At 42.7% G+C, this 23010-nt stretch overlaps 1 protein-coding gene across 1 annotated transcript in view; it reads right to left on the bottom strand.

Moving 5' to 3' along the window:
- The window catches only part of AFF1 (ALF transcription elongation factor 1), a 100493-nt gene extending 77706 nt beyond the window's left edge, over window positions 1-22787 (bottom strand). Inside the window, exon 1 of the mRNA XM_075708831.1 lies at window positions 22734-22787. Coding sequence (XP_075564946.1) covers window positions 22734-22750 — 17 coding nt within the window. The 5' untranslated portion in view covers window positions 22751-22787. The remainder of the gene's footprint in view (window positions 1-22733) is intronic.
- Between the last annotated feature and the right edge of the window lie 223 nt (window positions 22788-23010).

The raw sequence follows: 23010 nt of genomic DNA on the forward strand, positions 1-23010 counted from the left end.
TGCAGCACCGATGGAGCCGCTCTAAATGTGCAGCCTAGTGTGGGACCTGAGTGCAGGACTAGTCCCCAGGCTCCGAGCGCGCCCTCGCAGCTGCACACCAAGCAGCCTTGGTTGTGGTGACCCAACTGTGACAAGACTGAGCTTACATGCGAGCAGCTTTTGCAGGCAAGAGGAGCCCATCCATGTCTCTTCTCACTTCATCAGCAAGGATCAAAAGGTTAGCCTGGTCAAGATGCAGACAGACACATGTCCAAATGACTGGGGTTCCTTTGTAGAGGCGACAGCAAAGAATGAGTTATTCTAAACTTCACTCTAAAATGGGAGACTTCAGTCTGCCATTAACACAGTTACACTCCTCTGTTGCCCAGCTGAAGAAACATTTTCACATAGACCCAAGTGCCTCCAGAGGCACTCCCACAGCGCACTCTCAGACCCAAGACCAATCTGGTTAAGCCCAGCTGGTACTTTGAGAAATGCACACCCAGATCCCTTTGACAGCACGTTATGTTCTGGCTTTGTCTGAGAATTGGTCTGTTTGGAGAAACAGCATTCCCTGCTGAGCAGATCCTGCTCTAACAGGGAAGGGACTCTGAGTCACCCACGATCACCCCAAGACCTGTCTGCAAAAAGGCCTGAGGAAACGATCGCACAAACAGAAAAGACATTTACCCTTCAAAGGTACTTACATCATTCCTTCCTAGATCAAAGGCTGCTGGAAGTAAATACAAGGCCTTGGCACTATCAACAAACATATGGGGTGTAGCCTTTCTACCAGAATGTAAACTTTGGGTCTGCTTGGAAGTTTAGCTCTGAGAGAAAACATCTACCGTCAAAGCACAGGAAAACCAGATTTCAAAGGCCAGCCACTCTGTTCCTCTTGCTGCCCCCACAGCAGTCATGCAGCTAATTCACATTCTTATCCCACTCCATTCTACTTGTCCTCTTTCAAGTGATCCCACACTCACACCATATCTAAGCACTTCCTGCCCCCCCTCCCAAAACCTGCTTCAGCATGCAAGTTCATAAGCTATTTAGAAAGGACTTCTTAGAAGACTTCTAGCATAGCCTTCATTAAGCATCATCCATCACCACAGTGACTGCAGAATCACATTCGAGTTTTCATCTATCATTCTTCTTTCTTTTGCATTTGTCTTGGCATCATCTTGCATTAGCTTAGGCCCCATTCTGACAAGCCTTGGATGTTATCTTCTGGATGGTTTGTCTGTGCTGAGGCAAACTCCTTCCATGTTAGCTTATTTTCCAATGAGAACAGCCACGCTGTGTAACACAGCCTAGAGCGCCTGCATTCACACCACCATCTTGAGTGCCTCTACAAGACAGAGCAACCATCAGCAACATTTCATCTTCCTTCCAGCAGGTCCCACCAAATGACCAAAAGACATGAGCTGCCTGGTTGAATCAAGCTAAAGGCAGCTGAGTTGAGCCAATTCGGAAACATTGTTGGTTCAAGGCCACAAAACGCTTTTCACATGAGCAGAACAGAACTTTTCACTGACATACCTGATGGCTGCAAACATATTGGAAGTTGCTATGCACAGACTTACTGTAGTAACTCACCACTCTTTGCATATACTATGTTGCTTAGGAATTCATCTGGATTGCCTAAGAAACAGTCAGATTCTGATGTTAAGTGTAAAAGACATCGCTAAATAGGTTTGTTTAGTTTACAGAAGAGCATATACTTGGTGGATGGCTTTATATCCTTCTATTCTTCTCCTTTCCCTTCTGCTATCCCAAAAAGCATGTTTCCTGAGTTGACATTGTCTTTTTTTTTAATAAACTCTAACCTGTACTCATTATTGTAAGATAACAAACACAAAACAAAGCAGTATTTTTTTTTCCAGTAGAGCACAGTATGACAATCAACACAACAATTCCATTTGCTACTTTTTTCCTTCAAGAGAGTTCTATGAAAAATGAGTGCAGAAAAAGGACTTTTATATAGAAGGTGCAGTCAGTCTTGCATTTATAATTCTGTCCATAGAGGGTCATTTCTGATCAAACACTTCATACGCACATACAATGACATCTCATATAAAGCTACACCCCAGTAGCAAGCTTTCCCCAGTTATGAACAACGTATTATCAATAGCTATGGAAAGATATCCTTAAAAGCCTATCAGTCACCTTTACCACAAAAAATGACTATTCCTTTTTTGTGTTTTTACCTACCAGGTGCCATGCATGCTAGGATAGCAACCTTACTAGCACTTATACCCATAAAGATGAACATATTTTTACCTGCCTTCCTAAAGCCAGTAGAGCTCCCCATGTAAGAACTGTGACACATTTCCAGATCAAAGCCCAGACTTCTACCAAATATTACACATGAAGAAAAAATTTCACAAAGCCCTCACTGAGTGTCACACATGCCTCTATAGAATTAATGCAAAAATGATGTGAGGAAGTAATAAGGAAACAAGAGAGGAAAAAGACTGGGAGAAGTCAGTCACAGAATTTTCTCCAGGGTTTCTTCTTCCAGAAGAATGCAAGATGTTGAGAAACCCACCAAAAAAAAAAAAGTATCAATGGACAAGGGAGAAATTATCTCTAATGATGTACTCTCATTTTGATTTCCTAAGATAAGAGGAGGAAGATAGAGACAGTTGAAAAACACATTCAAGCAAGGCACAGTCACTTTCCAGGGCTGATCTTGCTCCACCCAGTCTAAACATCACAATACAACATAGATGCAAAGAAACTTTAAAAGGAAGTGACCTAGGATCAAATCTCACTAGGGAAAGTGTGTGTTTAGGTAACCACAGATGTACTGTAGTAACCCAGGGTTGCAAAAGAACTGTTGGTCATAGCACACAACCTTCTGAAAAAGTAACCAGTCTTCTACTTCAGTGTGCTATCTACAGTCTGATTTTGTTAAAAACTTACTGCAGCTAAATCTTCCTGTCGCCAGACTTCAGCTTTTAAACCAGCTGTTTCACATGCAAACTCATCCTGAAGACAAGATCAAGATCTACCTCTTCTCAGAAGTGTCCTTTTCCCATTTTTATGGACTTAAAACTCAAAGGCAGTTATATACTGTCTCCCACCAACAAAAAGCAACCTTGTATTATTCCTAACTTGCCACGGGGCAAGCGCAGGCATGCTGGCAGCAGGGTAACAAACTACTGTACATCAGCTGCTGTTTAAGTAACTGTTTCAGTGGTACTTACCCTGCCTCTGCAGCACCTGGACCTTGCTGCAAGGTGGGGATTTTTTCCCCTTGATGAAAACAGAGGTAAAGCACTTAGCAACTGCTGTGAATTAAGAATGTATAAATGAACTCAAACATGGCCACATTAGAGCAGCAGAGTGGCAATTTGTTTGGATAAGTCAGTGTTCAGACAGTATGAGGGCAATAAGAAAAATTAAGCTGAGTACACCCATTAGAGACCCAGCTTGACACCTTCTGCCCTCCACCAGGATTACAGCACCTGGAACAACTCTCACCACTCAGGAATGGACTGCCCTGCAGCATCATCCCCTCCCACAATGTTTCTCCTTGATTATCTACATGCCACTCATAATAAAAACAATCATGCGCTTCTCCCAGTTGTTTAAGTCAGCCTCAGACGCATAAATAAATCTAACTCAAGTGTTAGCTTACAAACCCCAGCTCAGGAAAATGATGTGACTGAAGTAAAATCAGTGGAAGAATGCCAAAACTCAAGTTTTGCTAAGCCCGGCTGGATCCTCTAGCACTCTGCACTGCAGTGCACCACTTCAGCTATTATCTCTATGCCAAATCTTTCTGTTACGGCTCTTTAAGTCAGTTATATGAGCACAGGAACAGGGTAACTGCTACGTGGTAAGCAGCAAGCCTTTCGGAGCAGGGATAGCCTTTTGCTGCACACACGTGTGCACAACTGCCCGGCACAGTGAGAAGGTGTTCCCTGGCGGAAACGCAGAGGCCATGACTGTGATGTTTTATCAACTCACCCACCACTAGCAAAATACCAGTTTCTAACGCTGATAAGGCATACTTGAATACACAGAGGTGGTTATCAGCTGCTGCCCAATCAATCTGAAAGCTTTCTTCAGTGAAGTGCTGCATGAAATCCCCCACCGTACGGCATCCGGATCCGGGTTTGTCTGGGAAAATGCATAGGGTAAAACCTACATTCTACCCTATATGACACCTATGCTACCTGTTCATTTGCTTTTGCCCTGAAATATCTTTTTTGTTGTTATTGTTGTTCAGTACAATCAATTTATTGGTAACAGGTTTAAAGGCAGCAAGAGAACCATGCATTTGCAATAGCAATCTACAAAAAATGGAATGTAAAAATGAAATCAGGTTTCTACTTCTTTAAAATAGGCTCCAAAAGAATGTCTTTTACTGGCAAATCTTGGAGATCTGAGAGATCAGGTAAAAGGCTGTTGCAAACTAGTACTGGTTGAGAAAGAGCCAAATAATCAATTAAGGGAACAAGAAAACCAGTTTTAGCCTTTAATATTAATTTCCCAGACCTATTTTAATTCATTTTTTCACAAAATTACAAGATTTTGATTCACGTACGTATTTCCATCTCACTGATCGTAGGAAATGAAACTGTGATTGCTTAGAGCTACTGTTTCTTCACACCAACTATCCAAACATTTTATTCCTGACCTAGCACAGAAGTACTCAGTAAAGCAAAGCCCAGTGGTTCCCGCCAACCCAGCTACTGTTTCCCCAGGGTCCTCATAAAAATGATAAGCCTTTCAAAGAACTCTCTCAGTTAAAAGGTCTTAAGAAAAAAGTAGGTTACAGCAAAGTAAACCCCCCCCCCCCCAAAAAACCCAACCAAAACCTAGATTATATCAGCTATTACATTTCAGAAAAAAAAAAATGTTTAATTTTCCATGTGAAATCATTTTGCAAGTTAAATCAAGGATTCAAGTCTTACAATCTATTTTTCTACCTCAGTTCTTCAAGTATACATAAATGCTTTCTGCAGGCGAAAGAAGTCAAATGCAATAAATTTTCTACTTTAAGACTACGTTAAAATTATTCAAGCAGACGTGCCTTTTGTTCACTGATTTTATAGAACTGCCTTCCTAAATGCTATTTAAAAAAAAACCAAAAAAACACAACAAAAACCACATTATTGTTCTCCACTACACCAAAGAAGAATTTTAACAAGATATATAGTCAGTAAAAAAGAAACTGAAATGTTTAGTGAGCAGTTGCTTCATGTGTCTGCATTTTAAATCTCTTCTCACATAATACTCCTCCTCACATAGCTAACATCCCTGTACATCCAGCTGAGTGAATACGTCACTGGTTTTCCATAGGAGTCTCCTATCAGCTGACCTTGTCCATGCTCTGCCAAGCAGCTCATAAGTCCATCAGCCACACTGCCATGCGGTTCACAGGTGCCACATCATACATCTGTTGCCACACAGCGCATCACATCCTCATTTCACATGCAGCTTAACTTCAGCACCATTTCTCCACAAAGAGCCCTGCATGCTCCCCACACCATGTCATGCGGGCAGAGCACCAGTTTCAGCATGACTTCATCTCGCTTTTCATGACACACAAATACATGCACATACATGACAACTTATCTTTTGTCAATTCTCCTCTTGAGACAACAGAACCACCTGTGCAACTGTGAAGCATGTAACCCTTAAACACTTCCAAAAAACCCCTACGTTTTTCAAAGACCTTGACTTCACCCAGCCTTTCCTAAATGCTGTCAGACAGTTTGCAAGGCTGGTAGCAAGACTGCTGCAGACCCTAAGAGCCTTTCACCTTCTATTTCCTGCACAGTCAGAACGGTCCTCCTTTATACCCTCTCCTACCATCCCAGCTGTGGGCTAAGGCCTACTCCTGAAGCCCTCCAGCTTGACGCAAATAAAGCCCAATGTGAAAATGAATGTAACATCAGCCTCTGCATTTGCTCCTCTTGTGACTGCAAACCTAAAGTTGTTTAAAGAATAAACTACACCTCGAATGCTATCAGTGGTTTAATTTGCTATGAAGCATAACAAAAGCAAAACCTATAAATACGAGCATTTGAAACTGTCTCAGAAATCTGGATACGTGCAATTCTGCCTCCTGAATCTTTAACTCCCTGCAGCCTATTAAGCACATGAGCAAATCTATAATATTTTTTGTGAAACATACTCTCTGTGTAAAATCCTTCCCAAACAATTCACTAAATCAGACCTAATGTGCTATGAAGACGAACAGGACAGTACCGTAACTAATTTGAGATTAAGAAAAAAGTAAAGAATAATAAAGACCTAAATTCTTTCATACTTTCAGAGCAATCGGCAGCAAACAAATCATGCACGAATGAAAAGGTTTCCTATTCTTTTGGAGTTTTCCACTCACATAACAGCATGTACCGAGTAACAGGTTGGACAAGCCTTATCTGCACAGCAAGGCCTAAGTAGGAACAGAAAGAGATTAGCAGTGTTTGTAGAAAAGATCTGTTTATATGCTGAAAAGCCTATTTAAAAATCTTTCCTGCCATCTCTGCCAGACTATAATTATTCCAGAGGTATTTCCTGATTTTTCCATCTACACACACAAGCACCTGCTAATTTTCCTATGGTTTGTAACTGTTGTTCAGTTTTATTAAGAGGCACACATGCTCCGTATCTGAGTACCTCTCTATGCTGGAGTTTCAAACTGCATTCAAGTCATTAGCCTGATGTCTATATAACAAAGCACCTCATTGTCATTCAAAAGGACCTGGAAAGTGTTCAAACTATGCAAGAGCAATAACCCATGACAGGGTGCATTAGGCAGGTATCGATGCATGCCTAATGCACATTACAAAGCATATGCCACTCCAAAATAGACTCTGAAGTATCTTATCTTTCCTTTTTCCTGCTTTTTAAAAATATTTACATGCAGTTCATTTTACACAAGCTATTACTTTTAGCAACTACTAAAAGCTACTCCTTTAAGAGAACAATAATAAAAAAAGCTACAAATACTTTTTCCCTTCAATTCTGAACACATTTATTCAACATCTTCCTAATTTTCCAATTTATAAAAAGAAAAAAAGAAGGAAAAAAAAGATAATTTTCCTCATATCATCTGAACCTGTATTTGGAAAGCTCCTATCTTTCCCTCGGTATTGGTAGCCAGATGAGAAACAGCGAACTGCTCGTTAGCAACACTTGTGTGCAGGCAGTGGGAACATCACACTCTGGCTCAGATCAAAAGCAACAGCTAGCTCCAGTTCCCACGGGACAGCAGCGTGGGTTTGGCAGTGCCAAGACCCACTGCAAACACTGGAAATCTCTCCCACTTGCTTGGTGTGGGCATGGCACTTGGTCTGTGAGCACCAGAGAGAGAGAGACCAACAGGCACGTGGGATGTCCCAAACATGCAAAGAAAGGCTTGAGTGACAGAGGGGCTTCTGCAAGTAGGTGAAGTCAGGAGTCCTTGTTCTTAGGCGGCACGGGGAAAGCACATGGTAAACTGTGGGAAAGGAGAGTGCTGGTGGGAACCAGCAAGGCCACTTCCAAAACACTTACCTTGCCTGCCTGAGCAGTATGTGCTCGTGGAGCACATATTCCCTGATAACCACGCTCTGTTCTGGAGAGTGCACAGCTGTACACCTAATCAACTGCCAGCTCGGTACCAAGCTAATCTTTTTTGACCTGCTGCTGCCTAACCTAGGTGAGATATCCGAAAGGTGGACGCAGCTTCTGTAAAAAGACTAACATGTCTTGAAAGGCTTGTAGCAATACCAAAAAATTATACTGTCTTCGCCTTTGAGCACATCTCCTTTGCTGCTTAAAAACATGAGGTATTTTTTGTGACCCACGTTAACACAGCAAAAGCCATGATTTTTACAGGGAGGCAGAGGGACAATGCATTTTCTAGCTGAAATGGCAAACCACTATATACCAGGACTTATCTGCCAATAACTCGGCAATGTGCTGATTAATACTTTTTCTGGGTTGCCTAAGGACAGTGCATGCATGAGTATCTTGCCACTATTAATTAATCGCTCTTTATGCATTTATCCTGGTAGAATTTACGTGTCTCACACAGTGAATACCCTGAATGAGGCAATTTCTACCTCCAAAAGCACTTACTATTGTCAGTTTATTTGCCCTGCTTAGCCTGATGCTCAGATTGGCAATAAATCATCATTCTTAGCAGCTGAAGTGTTTAGTGTCTTTCATTGAATATTCTTTCCTCCCCACTGTCGCCCCTGCAAGTACAGTAATCATGTGCTGAATAGTCATTTACAGCACTGCAATTAAGAGATTATTCCATTAGGCTTTGTATTTCTATCCGGTTTTACGTTTCCATTAAAAGCACTTTGTTAAACAATTGAGCAACAAACTAGTGCAACCGCAGGAGTCTCACGAGCAGATGCCTGCCAGGCAGAGCCCCTGTGAAGCAGCCCAGGAAGGGCAGGCAGTGCTCATGGGTCAACAGAGATGGCCTCCTCTCATGCAGGCCCCCAAAACCAGGGAGAGGACAAGCGGCACAACTACAGATGGGCCAATGTGGAGTGAGCAATGGAGGAGCTGACTGCCTGCCAGGAGCTTGGGTGGAACCGGGGAAGAGTCACTGGTTAGACACCTATGTGCGGGATGAGCTCCTCTGCAAACACACCATCATTGCTCATACCTCTAAGAGCAGAGTAAGAAATGTCAAGGAAGTTTTACTTCTGTAAAAAGTGACCACTCCTGTCCCTTACTTGAATTTCTGAGCCCTGCATGCATACTGAAATGTATTTCAGACATCTCCAGTGCTCGTGCAGCCTCAGTCAATACGTTTACCACCAAGAAAGGACAATGAAATAAGTTTGCCGCTTCTGTGGGTGGTTCCCCTCATCCCCCATTTTACATTTGCTGTTTGGTTTGGGGATTTCCACCCCCCCTTCCTTCTTTTTCTGCAGCATAGCTCTGCTGCTCTTTCCCACATCCTTGCCCTCTGCCTGATCCATTTTAAGCCCATGAGAACTGGAGGTTACTGGTGAAAGCACCCCACTTTGTTAGGTGCACAAAGTTTCAGCCCTTGGAAACGGTCAGTACCAGTGAAGCACTTGCAAAGTAAAAAGGCTGTGACAAATGAGGAAGATGCTCTTCCTTGGACCTTGGCAGGAAGCACGTGGAGTGAACAGATGTTAGATGCAACTCCTGCAAATGGAAATTAGAGAGGAAGCTCAACTTTGTATTAAAAATATGCCTGTCTCAGCTATAAGAACATACGGTCACATCACAGCAACTTTTCTTTCCTTCTTCAAGGAGTAAATCCTGACAGCCAACTGGTAAAAGGCAACTAGTCACAGTACTTGTTAATTACATTATAGCTCTTCTATTTCATTGGCTTCCAGACTCTGTATCATTTTGTTTCCAGTTATAACCTTCTAAGGGATTGGTATCTTTCCAAGACTGTTCTCAACCGGCTGTCCTTTTGTCTGGGGAAACTACCACTCTCGAAAGGAAGTCACGCCTGCCCAGAAAATAATGGCGGTGATTTCGTGCCAAGCCTGTGACCAAGGCTGGAAAATTACACCAAAGTGCTGCAGGAATACACAGGAGGAGTTTCACCAGGCATATGCAGCATTTTGTCCACTCAGCGGTGACTCAAGACGTCTTCCAGGGATATATCACCATCTCTGATAAAACCCTTAAGAGCCTCTGCCCTTACGAGTATTTTCATGGTAACAACCAACGGCCTCTTCGAGTCCCTGTCCTCAATGCCACGGTGGCGACAGACGGTTTGGAAGGAGAATGAATCAGCACTGCCTCTCCCTGGGGTTCCTCATCCTCTGCCCTCCCACGCATGTTCCCAATGACACTTATTCATCACCCTGAGCACGAGGCAGGAGGTCTGCGCTTTGCTCTCCAAGGGACCGAGCACATGCCCTAGAGTAACCATTGTGTCAAACTTCTGAAGAAGGTTTTAGATTGTTCTGTGTAGGCTGCAGCATTTTCCCTCACCCCCGGACTCTGTCTGTCCAGAGCTACATCCAGTGTCAAGCATGGTTAAGCCTCTTGAACAACCTGCTTCCAACCAGACAGCTTCCTGTGTCATCACAGGGACACACTTCCTCTGGATTGCTTCATCTCTCTGTAGTCTCTTGCTGTCCCAGAGATTCATTAATGAAGCATCCACAAACATGATGAATAACAACTCCAACACCAGGTAACACCCTGAATAACCCAAGTAACACCCAGCCAAGTCATCTGTAGAAAGACAGGTATTTTCAAGAAAACGCAAGCTGATCAATAGGGATTTGGAGTAACATTTTTTTTAAGCCACAGGATAACTAAATCTCCCTAAAATCTCAGCACACACTTTCTAATACATTCTGTATCTTTTCCATCTTACTCAGTTGCTTAGTTGTCGCAATTACTAAACATGTAACCACAAAAGAGTAGACGTTTTGCACAACAAACTTGTTGTGCATAAGTATTTCTGGAAGCCACTTGAAAAATGGGAGGAAGGAAAGAACAGAGAGAGTCACTATTTCTGCATTTTCCTATTCCACCTGAAACTTTCCTTTTATCCATCCTCAGAACAACTCTTAGAATCCTTCCCGGCCAGCATATTGTGCCTTAGCCCCACGTTTTTTCACTTAACACAGCCCTGCTTAGAAATATGATGCTTGTAGCAATACACACAACAGAGAAAGAACAAAGGAAATGGTAAGGTTAATATCCCTCTCTTCTCTCACGTCTTTTTCTCTCCATCATGCAGACATGTAGAAGTCATTCCTCAGTTTCAAGCTGTGAATCAGGAACCCATTTTGAGCACCTGCTTTTACACACACACACACACAAACACACACACACACCCCCCCCCCATCCTCCGTGTAAAAGCTCCAGGTCAAGAATTCATTCTGAGCACAAGCTCGAGCATGGCTCTTTAACAGGAACGCTTTCCTGAATTGGACTTGAAAGCTTAAAGCCAAAGGAAACTAGAAAACCAGACACTGGTCTAAATTCCTCCTTTCACCAAAGTAGTTCATTGCCTTACAATACACAGTTAAGCATCTCAAAAGATGTGGAGGGAATAGATCAGCTGGAACCAAGCATACATGCTGAAGGCTACTATTTGGCCCTGAACGAGACCGACATAGAAAAACGAAGAGGAACCCATGAAATTCAGAGCAGCAGCTGTAACAACACCTTGCACGTACACCCTGCTGAGCCCTGGCACGTTGCCTCTCACCGCCGCCTCAGCTTCCAGCACACCCTCGGCAGGCCAAACTCGCACAAACCATTTCAGCCCTCCTCTGGTTTCCTACTTTCCATCAAGACTTTGCTGCACGTCAGCAGGATCCAAGATCTGTATCTAGTCAGTGTCTGCACCTCACTTGCACTCCATCTTATTTGCACTTACTCACCAAAGGGAAAGAGAAGGGGGGATGAAAGAATTGTTCAAGGGCTTTCTAAGAAAAGTGCATGACTTAATTAAAGACCTTTTAAACGCATCATATTAACCCCAGTGACTGCTACTGGTTTTTCAGCCCTCACACTCTCGTTCTTGTGTGTGCAGGGACTTCTCTAGGGGAAAGAAAGAAATATTGAACAAACAAAACCAAATCATTATTTGCTTGGCAGATTACTGTACATAAACGGTCTTTAAAGTTGTTACACTCAAGTAAACACAGCTTACATATCATCTGTATGTTTCCATCATTAGTCTGAGAGGGAGGAGAATGGCCCATTTTCAAGGAAGCCATTTTTTTAAAAGGAAACCATTAACTTGATATTTAATCAATGTACAAAGGAACAGGGATGCAACTAAGTAATTTTCCCAGTATTTCCCCTGTCCATAAGTTTCACAATTTTTCATCTGCCCCATGCATGACACCCCTAGCCCACCACATGAACAGCTAGAAAGCAACGGACTGTAGGGAAAAAATGAAAGGATGGCTAATACAGAAATCCGTCAAAAGAAAAGCAAAAGATGGGGTTGGGACACAGAAAGAAAAGAGTTTCCTTCACAATACCTTCTTCTATATGGCATTTCTATCAGATTTTTTCAAGGAGGGGAATATTTTTAAATATGACTTTTGAGTTTTTCTTTTGCTATAGCTGAAAAAAGGACTTTTTCTCCCCCTCCCTGCTCCCTTGGCTAGCACAAATTATTACTGCCAAATCAGAAAGCTACAGGAATAAGCACTCTTAAGGGAACTAAGTGGAAATGGTACTGAATGTGAGACCCTTGACTGAGACACTGCATGCTCCATACATGTGTCTCTATAATTAAGTACGGCACAAATACCAAGTCAGTTCTTAGGGTAAGGACTGAAACAACTTGTACTTGGCCACAAAACGACACAAGGTTCAGCCCAAAGGACAAATTATCAACTAAATATTCATTAGATTTAAAAATTAATGCAGATCACATCTGGCTTTATAAGCATTACAGGATAGGTTTTTTGTTTTTTGTGTGTGTGTGGTTTTCTTTTTCTTTGTTTTGGGGTGTTTTGTTTTGCTTTTAAATAGCACAGTTCCTAAATTTTTGTGATAAATTCTCTTGCAAGTTATTCAAATAGTGAAACAACATCACCACACACCAATACAGCTGCCAAAACAGAGCCCGAGAAGTTTTTGGTTGCAATTATCAGATTATGTTATAATTACAAACTGCTTTCATTTATTTAAGAATTACAGAAAGAAGGCTCTGGCTGTGAAACACAGTGCTAGACTACATCAGCTGTCTACATTGTAAGAGAAAGGAATAGCAATAGGCTCCCTGCACGTAAGTTAGTCCGTCCCTCCAAAGACATATGAAAAAGGGATGTGTAATGAGAGAAACCTAGCTACTGTATGTCAGTTCATCCACTTTACTTAACTGATTTAGAAAGTAAAAACACTTTCCAAATCATTAGGAACCAGACTGATTCACATATTTAAGTAACGGAAGGACCAGCCTGGGAGCCAAGTTTTAATATTATCATTTCTGTAGACTGACAATTTCATCCATCCACTTTAATCTGCTGTGGTCCTACCTGTGCAGAGTTCCACTGTCCATGCACTGCAGCACCGAGCAACAGCACTACGCCATGCTCAGCAACATGCTAAGGTAGGTACAGAAATTCCAGCGCAGTGCTGTCTCATTTTGGCTCGCTAGGAACCAAGGCTGAAGTCATCCCATCTACCCACCAAGAGTTTGAAGCTGGTCTGGAAGGAGGGAGGAACAACATCAACAAAAAGGGATGTTGTTCCCTCCCATCTTCAGAGGGAAAGTCTAGGCTTTGCTGAAAAAAAGCTGTTAAGTTTTTTTCTTCTCCTTTCCCATGTTAAATTCTTCATCCCAAACTGGCTAGGTTGCCTTGTAGGCACAATTCCATGTATTTGTGTAGAAAGTCTTCGATAAAAATGAGTTTCAGTGTGGTTTATTCTTGCATAAAAGGTTGCAGTCTGCAGATAAAATGTATAGCTATTCACAACCAAACCTAAAGCACACCTTTGTGCTCAGAGATACCAATTTTGTGAGAGATGAATTTAAGCTAGAAACTTTCCCTTCAGCTGTTGTTATTAATGGTTCCCTAGTAAGCTACAAAGCTGCTCAATACAAACAATGGTATCCTGCTAAGAAAGTCTAGAAAGTAAAGCTTCCCCCCGCCCCCCCCCCCCCCCCAGTGAAACTTGCTGAATGATATGCTAAAAATAAGGGTTTTTTCCATAGGTAACATGGAAAAAAACACTCTAACATCTGTTACAGCTAGATGGCACATCTTTACAGCATTATTAGTGTCATCCATGTCCTCTTTCAGCCTTCCTTACTTGCTATTTCTTGATCACATTGTACCATCTAACTTATGAACTCTGGGTTTTCCCAGCAGGGAAGAATTTCTGCCAGCTCCTTCATATATCACATCATTTTTATCCCGGTAGCTTCATGGCATTAAAAATGCCCTATACCTAGAAGAACAAAAGCCATACAGGTATTCCTTTATCAGCATACACTTTTAACAGAAATGGCTGGGAATACTGGTGCCATTTTTGTTACAAATAAATAGAGAACTGCAAGGGAAAGCTTTGTGGCACTTAATTCACTAAATGACCAAAAGTATTTTTTCAAAGGTGAAACACCGAGTTACTGAATTTTTCCAAGTTAGCCAATTTAGGAAGTTTCTTTGGTCTATTATTTTTAATGCCTCGGTGTATGAGTCAACTGCTTTTCATGCAGAATGCAATGGGAAAAATCCCCCATGTCTCTGAATACCACATCTCATTATTATGGTGTTTCTAAAAGCAGATTAGACTTTCTCAAAGAACAGAACACAATTCTACCTATTTTTCTGTCTCTCCCCAATTTGGGTAGTTACACAGAATTTTCTTAAGCTCTAGCCTAGTAGTTTTTTCACTCCTGTAGTGCATTACACAGAACCAGGCATTTCCTCTTAGGAGGGTCACAAACACTAGCTAAGCAAAGAAAGCCTATTATTAGTTTGCTGAAGCCAGCCCATGTAAAATGGATAGGGGTTTGCAAACAGATAAAGATCATTAACGGTGTTCCAAAACCTTGGCAAAGTGATCACATTCCCTTTAAATATTAAGAGACTTGTTCATCTTGTTTCCAGAATGAAAGTTATAGAATATCATGTGTTAAATCAGAAACCCAAAAATCAAACCCAAAACTTCATATATTTAAACATTTCGGAGACCCAGAGCATCTAAACAAGTTGAAAATCATGAGCTTTCAAAAATGTATGTGCATAAAACATATGTACAGACACAGGTAAAAAACCATATGAACTCCACATGCTTCTGAATTGACATTCTTAAAGCTTTAAAACTAGATAACTATTTTTGAAGGGAGAAGCACTGCTTCAAGTACTGCCTTAAGTTTCCCATCAGCCTGCACAAGAGACAACCATGGGGAAAGCATCCTACAGCAAAGCTCCCTCTCCCAACTGGGATGTACCTCAAATCTGGGTACCCATCAGCCAAGATCACCCCGCAGCACAGACTGAGAATTAACTGCAAGCTAGGCTGTGACTGAAGATTTTACAAGTGGCCTTGGCTTTCTGGTAGCAAATACTGGAGAGGCACAAGTGAGAAAATGGCAAGCAGACCAACCACAACCGGGTATCACCCTGGTGAAGGCAAGCCCCCAAACAGCCTTCTCCGAGAAGGATAATGAGTTTTACTTCTCATGTGCTAACTCAGGCAGTAAGCAAGAGTTAGCGCAGGCATCACAAGAGACAACGTGCTACAAAGTCTCAAGTATCATCGTGTTATTTCTAGTGACTGCTTTCCATTCTCCCCATTCCCCCCTCAAAACAAGTACCAGAACCAAATGCAATCACCTCACTCACACACTGAAGACACAACGTGTTTTTTTTTTTTAAAAGAAAAAAAAAAAAAAAAAAAAAGGAAGAGTAGCTGTACAAATTATTTTTGCCAAAGGGCACCCAGCAGGAACAGAGAAGTCACTGCATTCCTCATGTCAGACTATATTGCACTAGTAATGGAAAAAACAAGTTTCTCCAAAAGAAGCACACACTATGAATCCAGTGATTTATGCACAAGGCATCTTCATTTTTCTATCTATATAAATCACAGGGGGGTTAGTGCTTTTTTTAAATTATTTATACAGATAGATGATTCTAGAAGTAACTTTAAAAACAACATTAAAAGGCAGGTGTAACATTTCAGTAAAATTGAAGAGAGACTTCCAGGCTGGACTACAGGAAACATCATGGTCCCACTGGACAGAGATGAGCATTTTCTTCCACCAATTAAAGAGTTACCTGCTGGACAAAGCTCCAAGGGGTCTGCAGGGTCTCAGCAAAGAAGGGAGACACGGTAGTCCAGAAGACCTCTTTAGCCAACACAGCTTACAGCCACCATCCCATCCCCATCCCCCCAGAAGCCATATACCAGAAAAAGCAGCCTTATTCACCGGTATCGTTGAGTTTACACTAAGCTTTGGCCAACACACTTATCTCACCTCTGCAGTATATTTGTGGCCTGGACTTTTAGCTATGCCAGCAAAACTTTTCATGGTAAACAAGGCCTCGAAGCTGCAGTGACAGACAGACATGGTAGCCATCAGGGATGGGGGCCTCTAGGTAATGGCAACGCTAAGGGAGTCTGTAACAAAAACAAGCAAACCTCCCTGCTCCATAGCATGGCTAGCCCATGCTATCTTTCTGTTAGCACACGTTATTGTAGCAGAGGTATGAAGAAATAGGTCCCTAGACTGACAGCCTGTTCTCAGCAGAACCACAGGCTTACTGGCACCAGGAAAACAACTTTTACTAGAACAGCTTGTTCTGCCGAGGGCTGCGGGGACAGGGGAAAGAGAGCAGCATTTCACCAAAGCACTTCTAAACTGCCAGCATACTCCCTGTCTTCAAATTAGGATGATTTTGCCAAAACAGCCTACTCGGGGGAGAGGATTCTTGAGAAATAGCTGCAGACCAGTTATGAGGGAGAGTTTCTAAGCTATGCTTGCAAAGATGAATTATCTCGGTAATACCTTTTTAAAGCACAATCTAACAAACTGCAGAGGCACAAGAATACTGAAAGCAGTTTCTTACCATACGTCTACAACTCTCAAAAGATGTAAATATCCATTTACTGCTATACATTTTAATAATTCCTTCCAATTTCAGATGCTAGCAGATACCCATATTTCAAACTGGAATGCCCACAACTCAGCTCAGGGAAGAGGCACACGCACTCGTGCTCTCTCACATACCTCACATACACACGCCAGCTGCTAAACACTACTGTGCTGTGAAGGAGCTGTTCATACATCAATGAATACATCATTTGCTGCTTATAGATTACACAGTATATGGTATTCTAAGAAAAAAAATATAGAATAAAAATACTACCATATGCTTGTCGTTTGCTCTTTTGTTTCTTTTTAAAAGGGCTTCTGCTATACTCTTCCTGCTTTGGTTTTGGTGAATTGGGGGTTAGGGGTGTTTTTGTTGTTTGTTGTTCTTTGTTGCTTTTTTGTTGTTGCCCCCCCCCCCCCCTTTTTTTTTTACAGGTACAAAAATGAAACCCACATTTTTTACAGTTCTGAGAATGAGTTTTAGTGTTGTCTCTGAGGTTAAACATTAACAATTTGCTTGTTGAACTTTCTCTAAAAATTAAAGCGGGGACATTATTTTCTCTTAACCTGACAGCATTGCAAAAACAATACTAAAAGAAAACCTTAGGTCACTGGTACAATAAACACTCAGTACAACTAAAAATGACAAGTCCACATACTAAACAATACCTAAGCCTAAACTAATCCAGAAGACAAACATCTTCATATGGCACCTGCGATGAAGTTTGCCTATTCAAACCTGCCTAGACACCTCAGCTTGACAATGCTATAAACAGTATTAGCATTAGCAGAGCACCTCCTCAAATGCAGTTTTGTGCCCAGACCCCTGCTTTTTCTCCCTGCTTGCCACCTCTCTCTTCCCCTACAAGAATAAGGCAGCAAAAGAAACGCACTTTTTAAAACCTGTGCAGTAAAATAAGGTGATCAACAGTTTCTGCACCTCAGCAGTGTACAAGAGAGCTGGTGGCTAGCTCTGCACAAAGCAGCCATCACAGCTGAGAGGAAAGATGGGCAGGAAGGATTCTGCCGTTCACCGCTTTCCACAGCCGCTTGATTCTGTACAGATCTGGAACGCAACTTCTCTTCCCCCAATTGTCTGTGAATATGCAACTGTGGAAAACCTGCTCACAGCACATGCAGTAGCTCGTCTGTTCCCTGTAAAAGCATTCTGCTGGAGCAACGCAGCTCTATCTTAAACCACCTATGATAATACTGCATTTTGGAGCGGTATCTGCCCCAGCCAGTTGCTCCACCCCAGCCAGTGTCTTCTCGTTTTTATCATGGACACAGATGAACTCCAGCAGCCAAAATTGCAAAACATAACACAGCCAGTACCTTTTTCACTGTAACATACCACAGGGGAAAAAAAAAAATCTCCATGCTGTGTTCAGCCTGAACAGGATGAGTACTTTCCCATTTTTTTGAGGCTCAGGCACCTCTACGTTAAAGTAACTCTTTTGTCATGTTGCTTGCAAGCAAGCCAGTAAACCAGCCTCTGCACTCCCAACCACCCTGCGCCTGAGCCAGGCCTTACGAAGATACCCTGCGCTCAGTGGAGAACTCTTCCTCACTTCGCTGTAGTCCACCTCATGAAGAACAATGTCTTCGTAGCATTCCTATGTACTTTACTGAGACAGCTTTTCTATTGTATTTTAAAGGCATTTAAAAGCTTCATGCCGTCATTCACTACGACTACACTCAGAAGGAAAGCGCTGAGGAGAATTTATGCAGTTCATTAAAGGCTTGTTTCCTGCTATTTGTGCTGCATCTTGCAGTTGAACTAGCAAATGATTTTCTCATAAAAAGCAGCGAGAAGATGCCTCTCTCTACAATACAGATTCCGACCCAGGAAAATTACGTGACCTAAGGAAACATTCCCTTCTATACCACCTCAGTTATACCATGACAACAGTATTTCAAAGTTTTCAAGGGCTTATTACAACTTGGAACCCCCACTGAAAAAAAAACCAAACAAAAAACCCCCACCACAACACACAAAACCAAAACCCAACAAACCTACTTGAAAAATCCACTGCTTTGTGAGCATCTCTTCTCTGTGGGGGAGCTTCAGCTCCAGGCCTGCCCCAAAGCAGCAGACTCCAGGCTCAGAAAGTCCAGGCAATAGGGAATTGTGAACTGAAAAATCCCCATCAGCCCGCAAAACATGCCGTGGATCAGCTAGGCATTTTGTTCTGGAGAAAACAGGGTTGTATTTCTACAGGCAGGGCTAGTAGCAGTGTACAAGCAAAACTGACAGGGGTTCACAGGATGTTTTAGCTTTCAATAGACAGGTAAACTCCAACAAGACATTGTTTCAGCCCTTCTTCATCTCCATCAGCTGACTGGAATGCAGCATCACCAATACTGGTATTGGCCTGTATCAACAGGAGCCACAAAACAAACAAGTTATGAAACATATCTTTAGATCTGGCCTGGAAAGCTGTGAAACATGAAACGAAATCAAGCTGCATCATTCAGCGTAGCTTCTCCTCAGGGAAAAGCCTCAGCATTATTCCCTTTAGAGGAAACTGTGTTGCTGCATTTACCATGTTTTAAATGCAGATATAGCCACATTTTATTTCTGCACAGCGCCACCTTCTTTTTCTACTGAAATGAGTGGTACAGACTCGTTTCAAGACTCTTCTGGGTTTAGCTTGGCTTTAGGGGGTGGAAACAGAGGGCTTCCTAGACTGCTGTCCATCATTACCCTTCCCTGCAGGGCTGACTCAGGAGAAAGATTAAGGGGAGCCCAGCAGGGATGACAGCACAATGCTCAGATTTCATGTTGCTCTCACTGTGCTACTGTATTCACCAATGTACAAAGATTAGGAAATTGCATTCATTCTGCATACCTGCAATCGTACTAATCACGACCACTTCGAAAGGCAAGTTATATGACAATTGGAAATTCTTCGCATCCATAACAAAGTATTTATTTATGCACCAATTTTAAATAAAATACATGTAACTGACAGGGTCTACAGATAATTTAAAAAAACCCCAACCAGCCTGAGCAGCCTACATCTTCAAAAAAGCAGCTATTCATCTAAGGATCCTCAGCTTGCAATTGTAGAGCACACATTTTAACGAAGAAGGAAGCAGAAGAGAGATGGGCTCCGCCACTCACTTAAGGAGCCATGTCCTCATGCCTCACTGTAGTAGCTGGTAGTGAGCGCAGGTGCCAGCCTGCCACACATACCTCCTAGGGGTCCTGACGTATCTCAGAGCAGCTGGACGGCACGTGATGAATATCACACCACATTTAACAAGAAAGTAAACCTGTCCTCATTCAGATTGATTCTACTTCTGCTCACACATTCCTGAATACACCGCAAAAACCTGACACGAGCCCTGTTGCCCAGGGACACTACAGGCATCAGATCATCCACACATTCCAGAAGCGAATGCATAGAAAGCTACAGCTACAAACCTATGGCTCAGCCAGCAACTTTAAAAAAAAAGAAGAAAATCTGCATTATACACAAAATAACGCTAACTGGAGGATAGTTTCTCCACCTAATGGCTCTAGATGTAAGCTATTTACAGCAACCATTGGTAGAAGCTGATCATTCTCAAACAGCTGAAACAAAAACATACCCAACTCACCACGTAATCATTTCTTAAGATTTACTATTTTAAAAAAATGTTATGGCATCCATTAGCAGATCAGTTTCTCAGTCATCACTATTACAGTTTTTAAAATGCTGAAGAGCAGCAACAGGCATGTTTTATCACCTTGTTCTCCTTACCCTTCCACCCTTCAAAACAGTGAAACCCAAATGCTAGGTGAGCTGCCCAGGATGACAGCACTGAAGCTGAAGAAAGGATGCAGGATTTTCTTGTTATCAAATAAGCATCATCCCCAATGTCGCATCCCTTTCACTAGCTGCAACATACAGCATGCGAGAAATAGCAAACCCAAGCAGATGGAGGAGTGCCCGAAGGCCTCATACAGAGTGATACCCAAAACGCTACAGTGCTCTGTATCATACCACTTCATCAGTAATTTACTGAGCCTGTAGAATTTGTTTGTATCTTTCACAAAGGAGAAATGAACATAGAAAGCTCACCCACATCTTTTGTCAGCTACCTAGCAGAGCAAACCCTCTGACATGTTTTGGCAAATGAACTCTGGAGACAAGTAGCCTCTCAGTCCCATGCAGTATAACTCCAATTATTTATTGTGAATATAAATTCATCCTTCACTGCTGAATAAAAGCTCCTACGCACCCACAAAGCACAAATCTCTTAGACTGAGATGGATACCCCTGCTGACCTGTGCCACCAAAACAGAAATACCAGAAGCACCAGGCTTTCTGGCTAATGTAACCACTCTCCTGCAAGAGATTCATTTCTGCTGCTCATTATTCACTCCTACTCTCTTTTAAATGTCTTAAAATGAGCAATAATCAGAGACTTTAACTCTGATCTTCAAGCATACAGAGGTTAGCTTCTTACTCACTATGCTGAAATACTCTGACGCAGTTTTAAAGCTTGGGTGCCTCACAGCACCCTGACAAAAGCAAAAGCCAACACACACGATGGAGGAGAAGGGAAGGTGCAGAATGGCAGGTGCACAGCTTGTCCCCATGCCCGTCTCAAGTGGTAGGTGTGGGGCACAATCCTTTCACCCACCCCGCAGTACTCAGCCCCATGGACCCTGCTTTTGGTCCATTTTCCTCACTTTCAGTTTGAACCACTCAACATATAAAACTTTATTCTTTGTGCCATCCACCTTACAGGTTAGGGATGTGGTTCGCTGACCCCAGTGCCAGCCTTGCCCTTTCTCTCAGCCAGTTTGCTGAGGCTGGGGGCTACTGCTGGGACACAGCTCCCATGTGCCCTCCTGCCACCCAAGAAAATGGCTGTGTGACCTCTGAGACATCAAGCGTGTCCCTGGCCTTGGAGCCAAGCCAAGCTTCAAGGCCAGCCAGCAGCACTCAGATTTATGCTGTATCCTCTCTTAGCATGAGGGCCTATTAAAGCAACGTGCTGATAACGCAGGCCAGTAAATCTTGTGAATAAGTGACCATACAAAGGAAAAAAAAGATGCTGAAAAATTAAACCTTTGCCTCTTTGTTAAGTACTCCCAGTCTCCCCACACGCAGAGAGAGCAGGCAGTCGGAGCTAGAGAAGAGTTCAGCTGTTAACGAAGCAATCAATCTTCCCGTCCTTCCTCCCCAAACCTCAAGGCTCTGTCATTTTGCAGTTTGTAATTTAAAGCCAGCTCTTGGCTTCAAACCTGAAGAAAAGCACCACTGTGAAAATACACTGCGAGTGCTGAACTTCTGTGTAGGATATGCCACCATTTCTAATTTTTTTTTTTCTTTTCCTGCCTGGAGGAAAGGGGAGCAGGGCAGCTGTTTAGTGTGGGACTAAAGAGCAAAAAGAGGAGTTTCTCTCTTAGGCATTTCTGAAATGCCCATTAAAGCATCCTAAAAGCTAAAAGGCATTTAACAGATACCTTAAATAGCACTGCCTCATCAAATACTATGACTTAAGAAAAGCTGCCTCCCCCATGCTGAGTGTGAAATTCACTTTAGACAGCATGCCCCCCCACTCCGAGAGCAGGCAAGAAGTTGTTTCTTTAAAAACACAGTCACTTGAAAAGTATTTAATTGAAGCAAAATTGAATTTTGCTTCCTGACAGCAACTATATTAGATCATTCTTTTTCATCCTCTTCTCTACAACCATTTTCTACCCTCCCACCTATCCAGCAGATTTGCACACAAGCAGACACAACCTGCTTCCATTTTATACAGCCAGCTCTCCAATCCAACCGAATATAAACCATTTACCTTTTAAAATATTGCTATAAGCAGTCACAGAAGCCTGTTTACACTAGGCTGGCTACAGGGGGGAAAAAAAACCCAAACAAATATAGACAAGTCCGCAAGGGAGAAGAAAATCAGTTTCAAAGAGCTATTAACTTGTTGGATAGTGAGAGATTTCACAGGGAGCAATTAAGACTTCGTTTTTCCTGTTAAAAGAAAGTTTATGCCGAGAGGAGGTAGTGGACACTTCGGTGAACAAAATACATGAACGAAATCTATCCAGGACGCGTCTCCAGACACATTTCTGCGAGACACAGTGCAAAAATCAATAGCAAACTGTGCCTGAAAAGGAGCGAGGGCATCATTACCACCACCGGACTATGACAAGCCCTCAGTGAAATGCACCAACGGCGATAAAAGTTATTTAATGCCGTACCTCGACTGGGCAGCCATCGTGGAGCTTATGCTGCCAAGCGTCCTCTATCCATGAGCTCTCTCCCCAGCTGTCCAGGCTCTACCCCCCTATCAAAATCTTCTCTTCCATTTGCCGGCTGCCTTCCTGCCCGTGTCCCGGTCCCCGTGAACGTGCCCCTCCGAAAGCTCACTGAGCCCCCCGCTCCCCGAGCCCCAGCCTCCCGAGCCCGGGCTGCCCAGCGCAGGGCTGGATCACGCTCATTTTGATCGACATCCGGGCACCCGGGCCCTCCCCCGGC

The sequence above is a fragment of the Pelecanus crispus genome, chromosome 4 (genome assembly GCF_030463565.1).
Source record: "Pelecanus crispus isolate bPelCri1 chromosome 4, bPelCri1.pri, whole genome shotgun sequence".
In the NCBI taxonomy this organism is placed as follows: domain Eukaryota; kingdom Metazoa; phylum Chordata; class Aves; order Pelecaniformes; family Pelecanidae; genus Pelecanus; species Pelecanus crispus.